This window comes from Molossus molossus, unplaced genomic scaffold (assembly GCF_014108415.1).
Source record: "Molossus molossus isolate mMolMol1 unplaced genomic scaffold, mMolMol1.p scaffold_m16_p_6, whole genome shotgun sequence".
Taxonomy (NCBI): Eukaryota; Metazoa; Chordata; class Mammalia; order Chiroptera; family Molossidae; genus Molossus; species Molossus molossus.
The window spans coordinates 69,424,113-69,445,007 of record NW_023425399.1 but is presented as its reverse complement, the minus strand read 5'-3'; the positions used below and the strand labels follow the sequence as shown (position 1 = coordinate 69,445,007).

At 42.2% G+C, this 20,895-nt stretch overlaps 1 protein-coding gene across 8 annotated transcripts in view; it reads right to left on the bottom strand.

Annotated features, from left to right (window-relative positions):
* Nucleotides 1-20,895, bottom strand: part of DLGAP1 (DLG associated protein 1) — a 329,410-nt gene that overhangs the window by 19,613 nt on the left and 288,902 nt on the right. For all 8 annotated transcript variants that reach the window (XM_036245132.1, XM_036245131.1, XM_036245139.1 and 5 more), the window contains one exon: nt 16,892-17,316. In XM_036245132.1, the coding sequence (XP_036101025.1) occupies nt 16,892-17,316 (425 nt within the window). The remainder of the gene's footprint in view (nt 1-16,891; nt 17,317-20,895) is intronic.

Here is a 20,895-nt window from a genome sequence, read left to right as displayed (position 1 = left end):
CTCCAACATTGGGAAGGCAGCTTGAAAGGCACCAGAGACCTACAGGGAAGAACTGAGTTGTTTGGCATTGGGGCGAGAGCTGGAGAGGTGGCTTTCTTCCAGACAGATGTGCTGGTGAGGGCCGTTGTTCCTTTGGTGAGCCCTTCTGCCACTGTGCAGGCAGACAGGCACTACTGTATATATGGGACTCCAGCAACCTGGTTCACAGTTTTCCCTGCCCTGGTGACTTCCTTGGCCTGTCTTGGATCCTGCTTCAGACTTTCCTAAATTTTCTCACACAAGCAGCATCTAGTCTTATTGAGCCCCATACCTCTTGTTAAGTGGCCTGAGGCCTGGCACTAGAAACAATCAGCCTTGGTTCACAATCGGGCTTTGCCTGGGCACCTCCAAGCCCAGCACAAGAAACAGCCATCTGCAGATCACTTTGTAGCTTATTCCGGGTGGCCCCAGGTGGAACACAGGCATTAGCGGACCTTGCCCTAGAGCCAGCACACCGAGTGGACAGCTTCAGACCACACTGAAACACCACCACCTCACCACCTCGCCAAGCAGCACTCTCAAGGAGTAAAGTTGGTGGGTACCAGAGCCCTGCTGAAGTAAGTCTTGCCCTGTGTGCTGGGCCCCTGTACAGCAGATCCTCTAAGGTAGTCAGAGGCCAGTGATCTGTGGGCACAGCCAGTCCTTGCAGCTGATCAGCCTGAGTAAATCCCTCCCATTGATGTGCCAGCAGCAATCAAGACTCAATTACAACAGAAGGGTGTACAGTCCACATGAGGGGTGCATCTTGAGGGCCCAGCTGGGGTGATCAGGGAGGCTGTGTCACTGGGTCCTACAGGACACCTACAATAGGTCACCCTACAAAACCTAGGAAACATAGCAACTCTACCTAATACATAGAAACAATCACAGGGAAGCAGCCAAGATGAGGAGACAAAGAAACATGTCCCAAATGAAAGAACAGAACAAAACTCCAGGAAAGAACTAAATGAAATGGAGATAAGCAATCTAACAAACACAGAGTTCAAAACACTTGTTATAAGGATGCTCAAGGAACTTAGTGAGAATGTCAAGGAAGTTAATGAAAAATTTAAGGAACTTAGTGAGAACATCAACAACATAAAAAAGGACCAGTCAGAGATAAAGGATGCAATAACTGAAATAAAGAACAATTTATAGGGAATCAATTCAATAGTAGAGTAAGTGAAGCCAAGAAGAAAACTATTGATTTGGAATATAAGGAAGCTAAAACAACACAATCAGAACAGCAAAAAAGAAAAAAGAATCCAAAAAATGAGGATAGTGTAAGGAGCCTCTGGGACAACTTTAAGCATACCAACATTCACATCATGAGGGTGTCAGAAGGGAAGAGAGAGAACAAGAACTTGAAAATCTTTTTGTAAAAATAATGAAAGAAAACTTCCCTAACTTGGTCAAGGAAACAGACATACAAATCCAGGAAGCACAGAGAGTCCCAAACAAGATGAACCCCAAGAGGACCACACCAAGACACATCATCATCATAATGCAAAAGGGTAAAGACAAAGTGATAATCTTAAAAGCAGCAAGAGAAAAGTAGTTAGTTACCTACAAAGGAGCTTCCATAAGACTGTCAGCCAATTTCTCAAAAGAAATTTTGCAGGCCAGAAGGGGGTGGCAAGAAATATTCAGTGATGAAAAGTAAGGACCTACAACCAAGATTATACTATCCTGCAAAACTATCATTTAGAATTGATGGACATATAAAGAGTTTCCCAGACAAGAAAAAGCTAAAGGAGTTCACCACCACCAAACCAGTATTATATGAAATATTGAAGGGTCTTCTTGAAGAACAAGATAAAAAATATGAACAATAAAATTGCAATAAATACATATCTATCGACAATTAAATCTATAAAGCAAATGAACAAGCAGAACAGAAACATACTCATAGATACAAAGAACTTTCTGTTGGTTGCCTTTGTATGGGAGATAGGTGGAAAAGTGAAGGGATTAAGAAGTACAAATCGGTTGTTAGATTGATGAACCTCAAAGGAAAGGGTGGAGGGAAGGTGGGAAGAGATAAAATCAAAGAATTTATATGCATATATTCATAACCAAAGGACACAGACAATAGTGTGGGGAAGACAAGAGAGAGGTGGAAGTGGGTAGAGGAGGTAAAAGGGAGCAAAAATGGGGGACATCTATAAAATATTCAACAATAAAGATAAGTTTAAAAAAAAACAAAAACCTCGGACATTTAAAAGATAGTGTACCTCTCCCTGCCCCAGAGTTATGACTTTTATTTGGGGACAAGGGATGAAGGGAATCAACCATTTTTTAACCCTGCAAGTGAATCCATGACAAAGCTACCTGGAGTTCAATGTGCTGTGGTAGCAAAGTAAAGAAAAAGACTGTTTCCTTTGAGGAAATGCCTGATTTTTGCTGAGTCAAAATGAGCATTTCAAATCCTTAGGCATAGTTGATATTTGTATTCTTTAATATTCCAAGAGAAGTTAGGTCTCTTGAACTGAAAAGGCAGAAGCACTGGTTTCTCTGACTGCTTCCAATTCTATCTAGTATGCCTGACTCCATGATCATCAGGCCCTCACACTAGGTCTCAGAAACAGAGAAGAATGTACATATTTCTTATAACCTCAACATAGCTTCCTTAAAACTCGGGCACTACACATAAATACAAAGGAGTGGCGAAGGTTACTACAGGCCCTGCCACTTACACCATATCCCATTTAGTATGCTTCTTTTCCAGTCTGTCTCTGTGTGAAATATACTGGAAAAAGCATAGGCTTTGGAGTCAGGAATGATCAGCCAAGTCACTTAACAGCTGCTGATCTTGGGAGAGCTTACCAAATGTTGGTGTGGCAGCCCTACCTATCTAACACATTCCTTTAACCACTGGAATTCTCCAAAGGGTAGACTGCCTTTGCTCCATGACCTCAACTCCATTTGTCCCTCCAGGCCCTGCAGTCTGGCTCCCTCTTCACCCTCCTTACTTTCCTGAATCTCTCTGCCTTTGACGCAAAGGAAACTCAGCTTCTTTGGCTCCCACAATACACTTTGGCTCTGACACTCTCTTCCTTATTTCTTATCTCTCACTTCACCTGGTAAATGCTGAACAGGAATTCAATCCTGATCTCACTGCCCTTATTCCCCTTGAATGATCTTACCCATTCTCCTGGCTTCAGCTATCTTGTAAATATATTTAGTTTCTCAAATTTGTAACTCCAGTGTCTACACAACCTCTCAAGCATCAGGGTAGATTTAAGCATCTGCCCAGCACCTCTTCTCTCCCCCCAGTTCCCTAGTTGATTACAATTAGGGCTACAAGTCTGGGTCACCTCCTCCCACCATGAATATTCTCCCTCCCTGTTCAATCTTGGAGGTTTGGTTTTATTAACGGAGCTAGAGGGGTCTCTTATCTCATAATTCTTATGCTTGAAATCATCCATGGAATAAGTGAAAACTCCCTTCAATGGCTTCCAGGCAAGGCCCACTGGTCCAGCTTCACCCCTGTCCACTTTCTCAGTGCTTTGGGCCTCCAGTTTTCCAAATCCAAAGCCGTCTCTCTCCTCAGTGTCTTTGCTCAGGCTAAACACTAAACTGGGGATGCCTCCAGCTTTGGTGTCCTGGCCCCTCCCCTTTTGTTCAGGTGTACTTCCTCCCTTCACCACTCCTTCTGCATTGCTTCTCATATTCCCACATGCTTCCCAGCATCATCTATTTATATGCCTGACTTTCTAACCAGATGCTGAGCCCTTCAATGGCATAAACTGTGCCCAAGAAAAAGGTTTTGAAATTAATGGACTCAGCTACAAACTTTATGACCAGAAAAATAAATTAAATGCAATATTCCAGGCCTTAAGCATTTTAATTATTTAAGGTTTTACTATGTCTAACATCACTTTTTAAGTTATAGTCTTGACTAATTAATTAGCTAATATAGACTTGGCTGGACTATTACTCCTCTTGGGTTTCTATTATATTACTTGTGCTGACTTAGGCTGGAAGAGCCGAGTGGTATAGGATAGGTTGAATGTGCTTGTGTGGGAATTAAACTCCTTATCCTCAGGTTTTGAGTTCTTCGCACTCACATGGCTGTTTTTTCCTCAATGTTGTAGCCGTTAGGAGTAAAGGAGGAAAAATAATTTTTAAAAAATATATGTTTTTCCCTGGCCAGTTTGGCTCAGCGGTTAGAGCGTCGGCCTGCGGTGTGGAGAGACCCGGGTTCGGTTCCCGCTAAGGGCACGTACTTCGGTTGCAGTTTGTCCCCGGCCCTGGTTGGTCGTGCGGGTGGCAGCCACTTGATGTGTCCCTTCACGTCGATGTTTCTCACTCTCTCTCCCTTCCTCTCTCTCCCTCCCATTCTATCTGTACAAAAAATGGAAAAATATCCTCGGGTGAGGATAAAATATATATATATATATATATATATGTTTTTATTGACTTTTTAGAGAAAGAGGAAGGAAAAGATAGATAGAAACATCGGTTGCCTCCTACACGCCCCCCACCAGAGATTGAGCTAGAAACCCAGACATGTGCCCTGACCAGGAATCAAATTGGGACCTCTTCTTTTTTTAAAAAAATATGTTTTTATTAATTTTTTTTGTTTGTTTTCCTTAGCAAGAGAGAAGAAGGAAGAGAGAGATAGAAACATCGATGTCAGAAACATCGATTAGCCGACTCCTGCTCACCCACTGCTGGGGATTTAGCCTGCAACCTGAGCATGTGCCTCAACTGGGAATTGAACAGGGACCTCTCAGTCCATGATGGTCAATCCACTGAGCTACACCAGCCAGGCATAAATTTGTACTTCTTAATCCCTTCACCTTCTGTGCCCATCCCCCACTCCCCTCCCATCTGGCAACCATCAAAACTTTCTCTGTATGTATGACTGTTTCTTTTCTGTTTCTTCATTTGGTTTGTAGATACAATTGTTGAGAGATATGTATTTATTGCAATTTTATTGTTCATAATTTTGATCTTTTTTTTCCCAGATAGAGTGGGAAAGAGAGAGGGAGGAAGCGAGAGAGAGAAACATTGATGTGAGAGAGACACATCAAATAGTCACCACCCAAACGACCCCAACCGGGGCCAAGGACAAACTGCAACCGAGGTATGTACCATTAGCGGGAACCAAACCCAGGACTCTCTGATCCATGGGCTGACACTCTAGCTGCTGAGTCAAACTGGCCAGGACCATAATTTTGATCTTAAAGAAGACCCTTAAACATTTCATATAATACAGGTTTGGTGGTGATGAACTCCTTTAGCTTTTTATTATCAGGGAAGTTCTTTATATGTCCATTGATTCTAAATGATAGATTTGCTGGGTAGAGTAATCTTGGTTGTAGGTCCTTGCTTTTTATCACTTTGAATATTTCTTGCCACTCCTTTCTGGCCTGTAAAGTTTCTGCTGAAAAATCGGCTGACAATCTTATGGAGCTCCCTTGTTGGTAACTAACTGCTTTTCTCTTGCTGCTTTTAAGAGTCTCTCTTTGTCTTGAATCTTTTGCATTTTAATTATGATATATCTTGGTGTGAGCCTCTTTGGGTTCATCTTATTTGGGACTCTCTGTGCTTCCTAGATTTGTATGTCTGTTTCCTTCACTAAGTTAGGAAAGTTTCTGTTATTATTTTTACAAATAGGTTTTCTATTTCTTGCTTTCTCTCTTCTTCTGGCATCCCCATTATGTGAATGTTGGTATGCTTGAAGTTGTTCCAAAGACTTCTTACACTATCCTCATTTTCTTTGGGTCCTTCTTTCTTTTTGCTGTTCTGAGTGGGTGTTTTTTGCTTCCTTGTTTTCCAAATTGATGGTTTGATTCTCAACTTCACCTACTCTACTGCTGATACCCTATAATGTATTCTTTATTTCAGTTAGTGAACCCTTCATTTCTGATTGGTCCTTTATTATGCTCTTGAGGTCCTCACTAAGTTCCTTGAGTATCCTTATAACCAGTGTTTTGAACTCTGCATCTATTAGATTGCTTATCTCCATTTCATTTAGGTATTTTTCTGGAGTTTGGTTCTGTTCTTTCATTTGAGACATGTCTCTTTGTCTCCTCTTTTTGGCAGCCTCCCTGTATTTGTTGCTATGTAGAGTTGCTATGTCTCCTAGGTTTCATAGGGTGGCCTATTGTAGTAGTTGTCCTGTACGGTCCAGTAACACAGCCCCCCTAATTACCCAAACTGAGCACTCAAGGTACAACCCATATGTAGATTCTACACCCTTTTGTTGTAATTGAGTATTGATGGCTGTTGGTACATTAATGGAAGGGATTTGTTCAAGCTGATCAGCTGCAAGGACTGGCTGTGCCCACTGCCCACTGACTTCTGACCACCTGGGAGGATCACTATGCAGGGACCGACCACACAGAGCAAGACTTACTTCAGCAGGGCTCTGGTACCCACTGAATCCACCCCTTGAAAGTGTTGCTTGTGGAGGTGGTTGGGTGATGGTGCTTCATTGTGGTCTGAAGCTGTCCACTTGGTGTGCTGGCTCTGGGGCATCCCAGGAGGCACAGGCCAAGGTCAGCCACTGCCTATTTTCCACCTGGGGACACCAGGCACAAACTGCAAAGTGATCTGCAGATGGCTGCTTCTTATGCTGGGCTTGAAGGTGCCCAGGAGAGGCCAAGTTGTAAACCAAGGCCAGCTACTGCTAGTGCCGAGCCTGTGGCCACTTAATGAAAGGTATAGAGCTTGCTGAGTCCTGATGTTGCTTGTTTGAGAGATTTTAGGAAAATCTGAAGCAGGAGCCAAGACAGGCCATTACTATGGTAAAGCTGCTGGAAACAGCTTGGGTGGGCCTGACAGTTGGGCGGGGCAGGACCTCAGGGAATCACCAGGGTGGGGCTACTGGTGTGAGCCAGGTTGCTGGAGTCCCAGATATGGTGCCTGTCTGCAGGCCCTGTGTGGGAAGGGCTCACCAAAGGAACAACAGCCTCTGCCAGCATGTCTGTTAGGGAGAAAGCTGACTCTCCAGTTCTTGCCCAAACAACTCAGTTCTTCTTCATATGTCTCTGGTGCCTTTCAAGGTGCCTCCACTTCCCTCAGCCTCAGTTCCCACTGGTTTTTACAGCCAGAAGTTATGGGGACTTCTCTTCCTGGCACTGGAACCCTGAGCTGGGGGCCTGGTGGGGGATGGGGACCCCTCTCTCCTCAGGGAGGACCTTCACAGCAAGGTAGCCCTCCTGATTTTATCCTCCACACGTGGGTGTGGGGCCGGCCCTGCTGCGCCTCTGCCCCTCCTACCAGTCTTGATGTGGCTTCTTCAATTTCATAGTTGTAGGACTTCCATTCAGCTTGATTTCAGGCCATTCTGGATGATGGTTGTTCAGTAGTGTAGTTGGAATTTTGATGTGGTTGTGGGAGGAGGCAAGTACCGTGTTTGCCTACGCTGTCATCTTGACTGGATGACTCTTTCTTTCTTAGCTGAAACTTGGTGGCTAATGAACAAAGAATGAAAATCACAACTAAAAAATTTCCCCTAGACTAAAAGCAGGGCTTCCACAGGGCTAAAACATGAAGGTGGGGGTGGGGTGGGGATGGGGGATGCTGTTTTGTTTGTAAAGAGTAAGTTTTCAAAAACTCAGCTAATTAAACTTTTTTTTCTAATCCCTACGTCAAGAGTCTTACTTGTAAAAGATTGATATGCTCCAACCCATATTTCAATTTATTATTTATTTATTTATCCTCACCCGAGGACATTTTTTTGATATTTTGTTCAGATAGAGTGGGAGGGAGAAAGAGAGAGAAAAACATTCACGTGAAAGGGACACATTCAGTGGTTGCCACCCGCATGTCCTAACCAGGGCCGGGGACAAACTGCAACTGAGGTACGTGCCCTTAGTGGGAACTGAACCTGGGTCTCTCTGGACCACAGGCCGATGCTCTAACCGCTCAGCCAAACCGGCCAGGGTTCATATTTCAATTTACATCAGCACTGAAATAGTGGTAACATCATATGCATCACATAGATAAATAGTTTTTGAATCTATGAAAGCTGAAGGAAATTAAATTAGTTAACATTTCTTTGGTGATATAGAAGAAAAGAACTAAATGCCCTGTTTGAAGTCCGTTGTAATTATATATCACAGAAATAGTTATTGTTAGAGAAAACAATTGCAGATCTTGCTCCGTGAGTCAGTCCCTGTCCCTGTAATCTGCCTCTCTGCGTGCAGGAATGATGGAGCGGATTCCAGCCTGGAACAATGGGACACCCCTGGCCTAGGGAGCGGGAGAGGTGTTTGCAGGACGGGCTGTGCCTTCAACTTGCCTAACCCTTAGCTCTCCATGCACCAGTGCTCTCCTGAGCCTCGAGACCATCTCCAGTGAAACACACCCACAAAAGCGTGCTCTGTAATGTCCTTCTGGCAACGACACCTTCCTTTTTGTGTCCAGTGCTATGCAAAGCAAAATGAACTGAGCAGTATAGAAAATTAAACATAAGTCACATTAGACATGATTTCCTTTTCATTACTTTCACTTTCTGCTCAGTCACTAATTTCAGGTTGGTCAGAACTTTAAAAAAAAAAGACTCTAGAGTGAAACAGAGGGATCTTTTGGAAGTTACTTCAAAAGTAAGATGAGACTGAAACAGAAAGTTGCTAGGATGCACCCACCTCTCCCAGTTTAGAAATACACAGGGCTTGAGGCAGATGAATTGCGGAAATTGTGAGTGATGTTTTGCCTGCCACCCACGGTCTCACAGGCGACACTGAGCAGAGCAAGCCTGGGGACCACTCCAATGGACGATCATGATGATGACTGGGCACAGCTTCCGTAACTCAACCTGAAACCAGGCAAACCCCACTTCAGGTTTCATTACCAGTCCCACACTCACTGCCAAGACTCACAGGCCTTCTGGGGGAGTCAAGGCCAAGTTTCACTAACTTGGATGCTATTACCAGGCAAAATTAAAGTGGAATTAATCTGCCTCCTGCACACGCTCTAGGTTTATCAGTTAGTTTCAGATAGAGCCTGAAAATTCCACATATAAGTTGTCCACAATTCAGAAGGCAAAGATAGATTTCCAAGTACAATCAACCAGTATTCCATCCTAGGGCCACTGAAACCGGAGCCTATGTTTTTCCCCCGCAGTGGTAGACAACATTCCTCGTTAGAAGCATTCAGTTCCATCTGGTTGTTTCGTTCCCGGTCAGATAATACCAGACATATCTATGTAACATACAAGCCACTGTCAAATAGCACTGAGCCATCTCCCTGAGACAGCTGTTTCACACAAGGGCTTCATTGTCTGAGAAAAGCTTGTATCATTTTACTTCGAGTGCTGTGGGAACAAGCATTCTGTCAGCTGCCACGGTATGGAGGAAAAACTCACTGCAGATTCTCATTATTTTGTTATTGAGCCAAAAACCTACTATTCGACTGTTAGGGATGAGGGTTTAAAACAAGAACTAAAGTCCTTGCTCTGCTTTTATTTTATCAGGAAAGATAATAGCTCCACACGCCCAAAGAATTTACAGTTATACTTTTCAAAAGATAGCTTGAGGTTACTAGGCAACTACAAGTGGTGCTTGTTTTCATTCTGCCCTGCGTGGTGCACATTTATCCAGTTTCAGGTAAACCAGGAAGGCGTTTTTCAGCCAGGAGTGCCAAAAACAAAATCCCTAGGAAGCAACTATCAGAGTGAGGAAAATGGCATCATAAAATAAGTGATAATTAAATAATTATGTAAAATTGGATGACTCCTTTCTTTGTCATCTCTCTAATAGAGAAGGATGATTGCAACCATTCAAGCCCAAATCTGTACTTCAAATTCCCATTGAGCAAATAGGTTCTATTCTTAACTCTTCCCCTCCCCAACCCTCTCCCCTCTCCCTTCCTCCTTCTCCTCCCCCTCCTCCCCCCTTTCCTCCTCCTTCTTTTCTGCCATGGACATACTATACAGTTGACTCTTGAGCAATGCAGATGTTAGGGGTACTAAGTTCCCATAGTTAAAAATCAGCATGTAACTTTTGACTCCCCCAAAACTTAAATTGTCCCTTGGTATTTGTGTGGGATTGGTTCCAGGACCCCAGCAGGTACCAAAATCTATGGATGCTCAAGTCCCCTAATATAAAATGGCGTAGATCAATGCACACATTTGGCCCTCTCTATCTAAACTGCAGATTGAAACAGTACAGATATTTATTGAAAAAAAATCCTCACATAAGCTGTGTTGTTCACGGGTCAACTGTATTTTTAATTCAGGAAGACATTTAACAAAATATCTTACATTTTTATAAGCATAATGAATAACTATGAGCATGATGATAGCGTACTTGTTCTACCCACTTTCAGCTACTGCAAACATATTTTTAAGAAGGAAGAATTTTTTTTTTATTGTGGTAAAGTATACATAAGAGTTATCATTTTAGCTACTATAAAGTGTACAATTCAGAGAGACATTTAGAATATTCACCAAACATTTTAAAAGATTATAAATTGGGATAATTATGATACCCCACAAAATAAATTAAGCAAGAATGCTTAGAATCTTCCTTTCTCTCCCTCTATCCTTCTTACTATCCCATGAAGACTTTAAAGACTAGCTCTCACAGGAGAGACTTGTCAAGGAGCCACCTTGCCTTGTACCATGAAGAGAGGCCCTCCTTGTATAGGACCCAAAGAATATATATGGTGACTTGACCGAGAGACAGATAACAGCTGTGCTTGACCCATGTATTGAAGCTATTTTTTCTGGGTGTACACAGATTTTTTTTTTTTAAGCTGGTTACTTAGAAATGGGCCATGCCTATCAAACAGGATTGACCTCTCTTCTTTACCACCCCTCTTTTGAAAAAAGAAAAGGTTAAATTGGAGAATTAGTAAAACAAAGGCCCTGTGCAACTCCAGGCCCAGTTATCAGAACAGAATTGTGGTTGCCAAGAAGCCAGGGAGAGATATGTAGAGAGAGCTTTGGAGGACAGCACCAAGCAACAAAGTATCATTATCTTGTCAAATGTTATTCATGTTGTATCTGTTCCATCAGACACTTCTGTGTTCTGTGACCTTGGACAAGATGCTGCCAGAGAGCTGTTTTGAGGGCAAAGAAAACAACACCTGTCAAAGTCTCTAGCCCATTGCCAGGGGTATTGTAAGGACAAGATGAATATTCTTTTGTGTGCTTATATTTTGCCTTCTTATGGTGGAGGTTTACTCCAGGTTTCTGGTCATGCCCTCCCTTGGATCTGTCTCATAGAACTTGTCAACTCTTTGACTTGGGCATGTGAGTTTACCTCGGCACTGTTTAGAAATCTGGAATGCTAGTAGATTGGAAATACTGTTTTGTACCTCCCAGGGCATAAAAGATACAGGAAGTCTTCAAGAGCTGGCAGAATAGAATCTTGTCCCAAGAGCTGGACGGGACACACAGGGCTCATCCAGACCATCCAGCTGACCAACACAGCCGTCCTTTCTACCATTTCTGTGGCAGGTGCTCTTCTCTCTCTGCCAAATCCTTGCTCTGATGAGAAGGGTTCATCACCACACAAAGGAATGCCCCTTCCATCTTTTGACAAAAATAACTGCTAGTTACTTATTGCGTATTTTTTAGCTACTTAAGAAGAAATGTTTTGTTAGGTAGAATACTTCTGTAAAACAACATTTCCAAAGTATTTTGAGGACTCAAATACATATTCACTGATTCTCTGCTATGTGCTAGCAAATATGAAGATGACAAGAAAATAATTTCTGTCCTCACTTTTCAGTGGAGAAGATACACAGATGATCATAAAATTATGTTGGAAATACCTGATAGAGAAACATACAGTCTATTACAGAAGTACCAGGGAAACACACCCAATCCAGCCGGAGGGGAAGCATTCCATAGACTTCCAGGTGAGGTCTATGCTGAGACTTGAAGGAAGAGCCATATATTATAAACTAGTTGTGCTTACATAAATAGATGTTACTAATTTGTATTAAAATTATAAAATTATAATTATTTTTGTTTGTTTTTTTAAAAAATAATGTAATAATTTTAGATCAAACTGCTAACACAAAGTTCAGAGTTAAATGCCCTTTATGTGTGCTTTTTAAAATGTACAAAACGGATCCATACCCAGCCGGTGTAGCTCAGTGGTTGAGCATCAATCCATGCATCTAAAGGTCGCCAGTTCGATTCTCGGTCAAGGCACATGCCCAGGTTGTGGGCCAAATGCCCAGTGGGGGGCATGCAGGAGGCGACCAGTCGATGTTCTCTCTCATCGATGTTTTCATCTGTCTCTCCCTCTCTCTTCCTCTCTCTCTCTACTATCAATAAAGAAAAAAGAAACTGATCCAAATTAGTAACATCTATTTATATAAGCAAAACTAGTTTACAAAAGTAATAATTTGACGTTTTCACTACATACACTGGCTTTCAAACTGTGGTCCAAGAATCCTAGGATTTTGCAGGAAGGGGACGGGTGTGTTTTAGGCACTTAGATCAGGGGTGGTAGAAGCTAAGCAGGCAGCCTCCAGGCCTTACCAGAAGAGCTTCACTGCTTCTCCTGTTATATTTATGGGTGTTGTGTGTAGTTTTTTAATTAGAAAAGGGGGGTTTGATATTAACATTTGTTTCAAACTACAAAGGGAGAACAACTCCCCGGTGAAGAAGGGTTCATTACATACTTGCCATCTAAGGCCAATTTACTCAGTTGGGTACTTTAAAGCCAAGCACCAAAAATATTCCTGCCCCTAGTTATCTTTGCTCATTCTATAACCCCCCGCCCCCGCAGGAAGCAACCTCATAAAATAAAGAGGTAGATTTGAGAAAACACCCTCAAGCAATATGGTTTATTAATGGTGGAATAGTGGCACCTTCGTGTACAAAGACAGGAAATTATCATTCTTTAGAACAAATCTTGTTATAACAAATACTGTCATAACAAAATCTCTTCATATGGAATAGGTTTATAAGTCCTAATTATAAATCAATGTTTTAAATAACATCTGATGTAAATGTTTAGAACAGGGAATGATTGGGCAGTGCCTTCATGTTTATTATTTTGAGACTTTACCAGTCATGTACATTTCAAAATACAAATATGTTTTTCTTTTTTTTACATTTTTGATTTTTTTTTTTTTTTTTTTTTTTTAGAGAGAGAGAGAAAGGAAGGGAGAGAGAGAGAGAAACATCAAAAACATCAATGTGGGGCCCTGGGCGGTTTGGCACAGCGGTTAGAGCGTCCGCCTGCGGTCTGGAGAGACTCGGGTTCGGTTTCCGCTAAGGGCATGTACCTCAGTTGCAGTTTGTCCCCGGCCCTGGTTGGTCGTGCGGGTGGCAGCCACTCGATGTGTCCCTTTCACATCGATGTTTCCCTCTCTCTCTCTTCCTCTCTCCCCCTCCCACTCTGTCTGTACAAAAATGGAAAAATGTCCTCGGGTGAGGATAAAAAAAAAAGAAAACAGCAATGTGGGAGAGAAACATCAATCAGCTGCCTCATGCATGGCCCCTACTGGGGATCGAGCCCTCAAGCAGGTAGTGCCCTGACTGGGAGTTGAACCAGGACCTCTCAGTCCATGGGATGATGCTCAATCTACTGAGCCACACCGGCCGGGCACAAATATGTTTTCTTTTGTCCCAAACACAAGATGAGAACCTGATTTTCTGACAAGATTGTTACCTTTCAAATATATGTGGTTGTATAAAAATACATTGTTTTTGATACAACCACATTTTTCATAGTTCTTTGAGTCTAAAGGAAGATTTTCTAAAATATTTATACTATCCTTACGTATCGTTATGAAGCTGGGTTGAGAAAAGCAGATCTAGTCTCAGATTAAAATAAAACATCAGGCGGGAGTAGGTTGGATGGGGACAATGCAGGGAGAAGGGGGGACATCTGTAATACTTTCAACAATGAAGGTATATATATATACACATCTATATATATGTATGTACACACACACATATATATGTATATATATACATATGTGTGTATTATACATATATATACACATATATACATATCTATACATATATATATATGTATTTTTTTAAAGAAAACATCAGATGAGCAGCGTCCCTGGGTCCTACTGAAAGTTAACCAGGAAGGTAGAATGAGTTCCAAACTGATGAATCGAATGAATTGAAATCTGAAAGTTGGTTCTGCTGAGCAGCACTCCAAGGCCATTGCTCCTGAGACACTGATTTTTCCTAGGAAAATCTAGTAAACTTTGTTTTCTGTTTTTTTTTTTAATCCTCCCCGAGGACATTTTTCCATATTTTGTTCAGATAGAGTGGGAGGGAGAGAGAGAGAGAGAAACATCGACGTGTAAGGGACACATTGAGTGGCTGCCACCCGCACAACCCAACCAGGGCTGGGGACAAACTGCAACCAAGGTACGTGCCCATAGCGGGAACCAAACCCGGGTTTCTCTGGACCGCAGGCCAACGCTCTAATCGCTGAGCCAAACCGGGTTAAAATCTAGTAAACTTTGTGTATGCCCCCAAGGGAAAAAAAGAATAAGAAACAATTGTTGCCCTGGCCAGTTTTGCTCAGCGGTTAGAGCATCAGCCTGTGGACCAAAGGGTTACGGGTTCAATTCCTGGTCAAGGACACATACCTGGGTTGCAAGTTTGATTCCTGGCCCCAGTAGGAGTTGTGGGGGAGGCAACCAATCAATGTGTCTCTCTCACATCCATGTTTCTCTCTCTCTCTGTCCCTTCTACTCTATTTAAAAACCATTAAAAAGAAAGAAAAAAAAAGAGCAACTGCTGCCCTGGCCAGTTTGGCTCAGCAGTTAGAGAGTTGGCCCTGTGGACCAAGGAGTCTCAGGTTCGATTCCCAGTCAAGGGCACATACCTCAATTGCGGTTCATCCCCGACACTGTTCCGGGTCCTGCAGGAGGAGGCAACCAGTGTTCCTCTCTCACATCAGTGTTTCTTTCTCTCTCTCCCCCATCTCCCCTCCCTCCCACTCTATCTGAAGAGAAATAGAAAATACCTTTGGGTGAGGGTTGAAAAAATAAAGAAGAAGCAACCACTGCTAAGTAAGACTTTCTTACTGAAACCTATCCCCACCCACTGTGCCTCATTCACCTATTACAAAGGCAAAAAGCTAATTCTGCCTGTAGATCAACACTCAGGTGGGCCCACAGTGGCACCAACTCTTAGGGGCAAATGTCAAGGAGATTTATTTTTCCACTGCTAAGTTGCTTGCACTTATAATATGAAAGAACCAAAGGAATGTTACAGAAACCCATTAATGGATTTTTTTTTTAACCTGCTCATAAAGGTAACAAATAAGCTAGTCAGTCAGTTGGTAGGGTCTAGGCAAAAGGAAGGAGCAGAGAGAAAAGATGTGAGCAAGAAGGTGGACACAGAAAGGAAATCCCACAACGTACTGTTATTTTTTCAGACTTAGTTTTCATTGGAAAATACTTCCTTATGGAAAACTCACTGCTCTTTGACACAATAAGTTTGGTTTATTTAGTAAGTCTTCTAAACATGATTTATAGTAGGCTCTTGGTCTAATTATTAAAAAATTACTGTTATTTTTGTTAGGGATGATAATGCATGATGGTTACGTAAAATGAAGTCTTAATCAATGTGAGGTGCATAGTGAAGTGACAAGATGCTTTAGTTTTTTTTTTTTTTTAAGAGGCTGGCAAAAATAATGCTAAGTGGGGACAGATAAGATAAGACTGGCCAACTGTTAAACTTCACGATGCATATATGGGGGTTCATTATATTAAACTTTCTACTTCTGTGCACTTTTTTTTCTTTATTGATTTTAGAGAGAGGGAGAGGGAGAGAGAGATAGAAACATCCATGAGCTAGAGTATCAATTGGCTGCCTCATGTATGTCCCCTACTGAGGATTGGGCCCACAACCTGGGCATGTGCCCTGACCGTGAATCGAACTGGGGACCTCTTGGTGCATAGGTCAATGCTCAACCACTGAGCCATACTCGCCAGGCTCTTTGTCAACTTTTTTTTTTATCCTCACCCGAGGACATTTTTGCATGTATCCTCAGACAGAGCGGGAGGGAGAGAGGGAGGAAGAGAGAGAGGAAGAGAGAGAGAGAGAAACATTGATGTGAGAGAGACACATTGAGTGGTTGCCACCCACACGACCCCAACCAGGCTGGGGACAAACTGCAACCGAGGTACATGCCCTTAGCGGGAACCGAACCCGGGACTCTCTGGTCCATGGGCCGACATTCTAACCACTGAGCTACACCGGCCAGGGCTCTTTGTCAATTTTTAATAGTAATTATTGTTGCTAAAAGGTCAAGTTTGAAGGTGGTAGTGTGCCAGGTATCCATTATTTATTTATTCATCATATTCTATTTTTTCATTTATTTTAAGCCATTAAATTGGAATTCGTGTTAATTCAGTGGTGAAGATTTGCCTCCCTAATACTAAAAGAGAAAGTGCATGGAAAGCAGGCTTAAGAATGTAAATAAGCGTGGTCCTCTCACTGGCTTACACATGACTAGCTTTGTTTTAATACTGTCTGTTAATGAAAGTAATAAAACTAAGGAATTATAAATGCCCAATGCACACGTGTTTGTGGACTTTGAAAGCAGTTCGAATTACTGTTAGTTTCCTGAGAATCAGCATCCCTTCAGTAACATCTTGGAGAAGAGGAACCGTGTTAGGAAGAGGAGGCCACCCCAAAACTGAGCTTGGTGTTTTTCAGAGAGGATAAGATCTAGAGCTGAAGTCGTGGACCTAGAGCCAGGGAAGGTGTAACCAGCCCTTCACTTTTTATTGTGCAGCCCAGGGGCGTCTGGGCTCCCGGCTGGCGTCGCCTAGCTCTCCCACTATTCTTTTGGGGTAGGGTCAGACTGCAGGGGCAGACAAGTGCAACTGGCAGGGGAGAACCCACAAAGTCTGAGGATAGGTGAGCCCAGAGCCCAGCGCCCCGCGTACAGATGTGCACAGCTGTGTTACTTACTGTCTTCCGGCAGGTTGTTTTCTCGCTCTTCTCTCTCCATCTGCTGGCACCACCCTTCCATGCGGTCTCGCTCCGCCTGGAGAAGCTTCAGAAACCAGTGGCCATCTCGGTGGCACACTGACCTTTGAACGGCCTCCATGGGGTCTTCAGTGATCGAGTCAATCCAGGGATCCGGGGGAGGCAGAATCGAAGGGTCAAAATCCGTGTCAAAGTCGTCGTCGTCGGCCGCACAGGCGTGGTAATGGTTTCCTGAGCCCTGGATGCTGACGGTGGAGGTGCTGGCGTCCCGGGAGAACTGTCTGGAAGTTGGGCCCGGGCACGAATTGTCCTCTATGGACTCCAGAGAGTTTTCCAGATTATCGTGGAAGTCCAGGTCAGCCTGCACTGCTGTCGTCACACTGTTGGATCGAGTGAACCTGCGGAAGCTTGGAGGAATAGAGAACGGAGATTTAGTTCAAGGACATTTCTTGAAGCAACACCACTTTCTACTTTTCTTCGTGGGTGTGACAATAGGGGTCTCATCTTCTCAGTCTGCGGAGGTAGGCCCCTGGTGTAAGAATATCAATCGCCGTAGCTCTAATATAAAAAATACAACTTTCTCATCTTTGTTCAATATTAAAGCATATCTAGGGAAATTTTAGAAGTGAAGCAACATGTGTAACTATCAAAGCCAGTATAACGTCCACTTCCTCCCCAAATCTGGATGGCTTGAGCCCTAAAATTCAAAGGCTAGGAGTAAGGGAGCAATTCAATTATACCTTATGCATACTTTGCATAGACGTGGGGGAGAGGAACCAACCCAAACTGGGCCAAGAGAATCATGAATCCTGCAAAATCATATTTTTCCAGGGGCAGCTCTTACCAAGTAAGACTTCCTGAAAGCAAACTAAAGAATTGGTAGGTTCCTCTTAAAATTAAGATTCCTTTCCCTGGTAAAGATCCACCTGTCTCTTAATTGTATAGATCATTGTTATTGTTTGATACAAAGCTTTTGAGGCCAACATCAGCTCACAGTTCTAAAGTTCTCCTGTACCGTCTTCCCTTGCACTTTAATTTCCCTTCCCACAGTCCTTCTACAGAGGTGATAGAAGACAACTTATTAATAGACTCAATGTGAGCATTTTATGTGGACATCCATGTGATTAGTGTTTTTAACCAAATGGCTCTGTACATCCCTGGTGACTCCTACAATGAAGGTGAGGACATGTGGGAGATGAGAAGGATGGGGAAAGAACAGAGGAGCAGTGAATTCTTTCTCAGACAAGGGGAAAGGGAAGATGTGGGTGTCAAGTAATTTAAATACACCGAAAAAAGCTTGGCTCCTGGAGCAGGCAGGAAAAATTATGGAGAATATAAGTCCAATGAAGGCAGCATCATGTGTCTGTTATCCCATTCTGTACTTTTGAAAGGGTAACTTCTTGATCTAGTTTATTTTTTTATTGTGAAAAGGTCCATATAACAATATTTACCATTTTAACAATTTTCAAGTGTACGGCTCAATGGCATAAGTACATTTTTCACATTGTTGTGCAACCCTCACCATCATCCACCTCCAGAACTTTTTCCTTCTCCGTAATTGAAACTTTATACCCATTAAATAACTACTACCATTCTACCCATCCCATCCCCAGGCTCTGACAACCACCATTCTTTCTGTCTCTGAACTTGACCACTTTAGGCCTTTCATATAAGTGGAATCACAAAGTATCTGTATTTTTGTGACTGCCTTATTTCATTTAGCATAATGTCTTCAAGTTTCATCCATGTTGTAACATGTGTCAGAATTCCCTTCCTTTTAAAGTGTGAATAATAGTCCCCTCTTATCCATGGGGATATGTTCCTTAACCTCCAGTAGATCCCTGAAACTGTGGATAGTACTGAATGAACCCTGTGTACACTGTTTTTCCATTCACACCTATGATAACATTTGATTTATAAATTAGGCACAGTAAGAAAGTAAAAATAATAACTAATAGTAAAATAGAATAAATATAACAATATACTATAATAAAAGTTATGTGGATATGATCTCTCAACATTTCTTATTGTATTGTACTCGCCTTTTCACTTAGAGGAAACACTTTACAGTTTCTCTTTGACATTTCTGAGTCGCCAACAGCACTACTCCTGTACTTGGGGCCAATACGTAAAAACAAAGGTTTACCTGAACACAAACACTGCGATACTGGGGCAGTCAATCTGATAACTGAGTCCACTACTGACTAAGGGCAGGGAGTATACACAGTGTGAATACACTAGACAAAGGGATGATTCACTTCCCAGAAGAAACTGAGCGGGATGGAGCAAGATTTCATCACACTATTCAGAACGGTGCACAATTTAAAACTTACAAATTGTTTATTCCTGGAATTTTCCATTTAATATTTTCAGACATGGTTGACTGCCAGTAACTGAAATCTCAGAAAGTCAAGCCACAAATAAGGGGGGACTACTGTATGTATATATCATATTTTGTTTATACATTTCATGATAGACTCTTGGGGTGTTTTTACCTTCTGGCTATTGTGAATAATTCTGCCATGAACATAGGTGTACCACTATCTCTTTGAGATCCTGCTTTCAGTTCTTTAGAGCATATGTTCAGAGTGGAATTGCTGAATTATATGGTAGTTCTGTGGGGTTGTTTGTTTGTTTGTTTGTTTGTTTTTGAGGAACTGTTGGACTGTTCTCCATGGCAGCTCCACCATTTTATATTCCCATCACAGTGCACAAGAGGCCCAATTTCTCCGCATCCCTGCCAACACTCATTTTATGTTTTTCTTTCTTTCTTTTTAAATGGTGGGAGGTGGTACATTTTCTTGACCAGTTCATGATTATGCCATTTTAAGACTGCTTATTTGCCAGATGATTTTCAGTTATTATTTCCTGTTCAATAATGCCATCCTTAAATGACAGTGCACTAAGCAATGTTCATACAACGTTCAGTAGACCAGATATGTTTCTGAACTTTCCCGGAACACTCTATAAAAGCCAATTAAGACTAATACTCTGGTCCATCAGAAATGAAGAATGACCAAAACAAAACAGGTGAGTAATTATTTGCAAGACTGTAGAAAGACTGGAAGTCACAAAAAGGAGAGAGTCCAATCATCTCAATAAATCAGTTTTTCCCCCTAGACAATAAATGTCTAGGGAAAAAAGTGGCTGAGCTAATCTGTGTTAGTTATTAGGGTGGTCAAAATGATCAAATATGTTGTGATTCATTTTACAAAGATACACCAGACAAAACGGGCCCATTTCACTGTTCGCTCTTTTCAAGAAACTGCTTCTGTTGAAGATATTATACCTGGTCATTTTATAAATTTTTAAACTCTCAAATGGGCCATAAAAAATCAAATAGTGTGAAAGTCTGAAATCAATGTTATAGATCTCTTGTACTAGCAATGAAAGGAAGAAGAGCCACTTATTTCTTGGCTGTGGTAGGACATTTCTGTATTCTTGCTCATCCCCAAAACATTAAATGTCACCTCCTGTGGCTACACTTTCTCTCCAGCAGCAGATGTGTGAATTGGATGACGCTCCTTGTAACAGTTGACATTATGGCTGTTCTACTAACACAAAATCCCGGCTATAAAAAAACACTAGGCTCCACTCTCCAAGACCATGTACTGCCAGAGGCATTACATTTCCAGACTTAAAGACAGACGTGCCTTATTGTTTTCAACTGGAGCAAACTTGCCAGAGACAGAGTCTGTTTCACATACAAAACAGAGTGACCTACTTTCCTGTGCCTCTGTTTTTATCTACACAAAACTGTACCACCGGCATTCCTGACAGAGGGCTCCTGGCTACGAAGCTTGTAAAGTATCCACCTTCTTAAGAAAAATTACTTGGCAGTAGATTAGTAGAAGTTTGCAGTTTAGTCACCCAGAAAGAAATAAAAGTTAAGTAAAATGAAAATGGTTTGGGATTAAAAGCGGTGCCTTTGAACTCAGGCAGCCCTGTTCAGGCTGCACTGTTTCTATCAATTAAGTTCCTCAAGC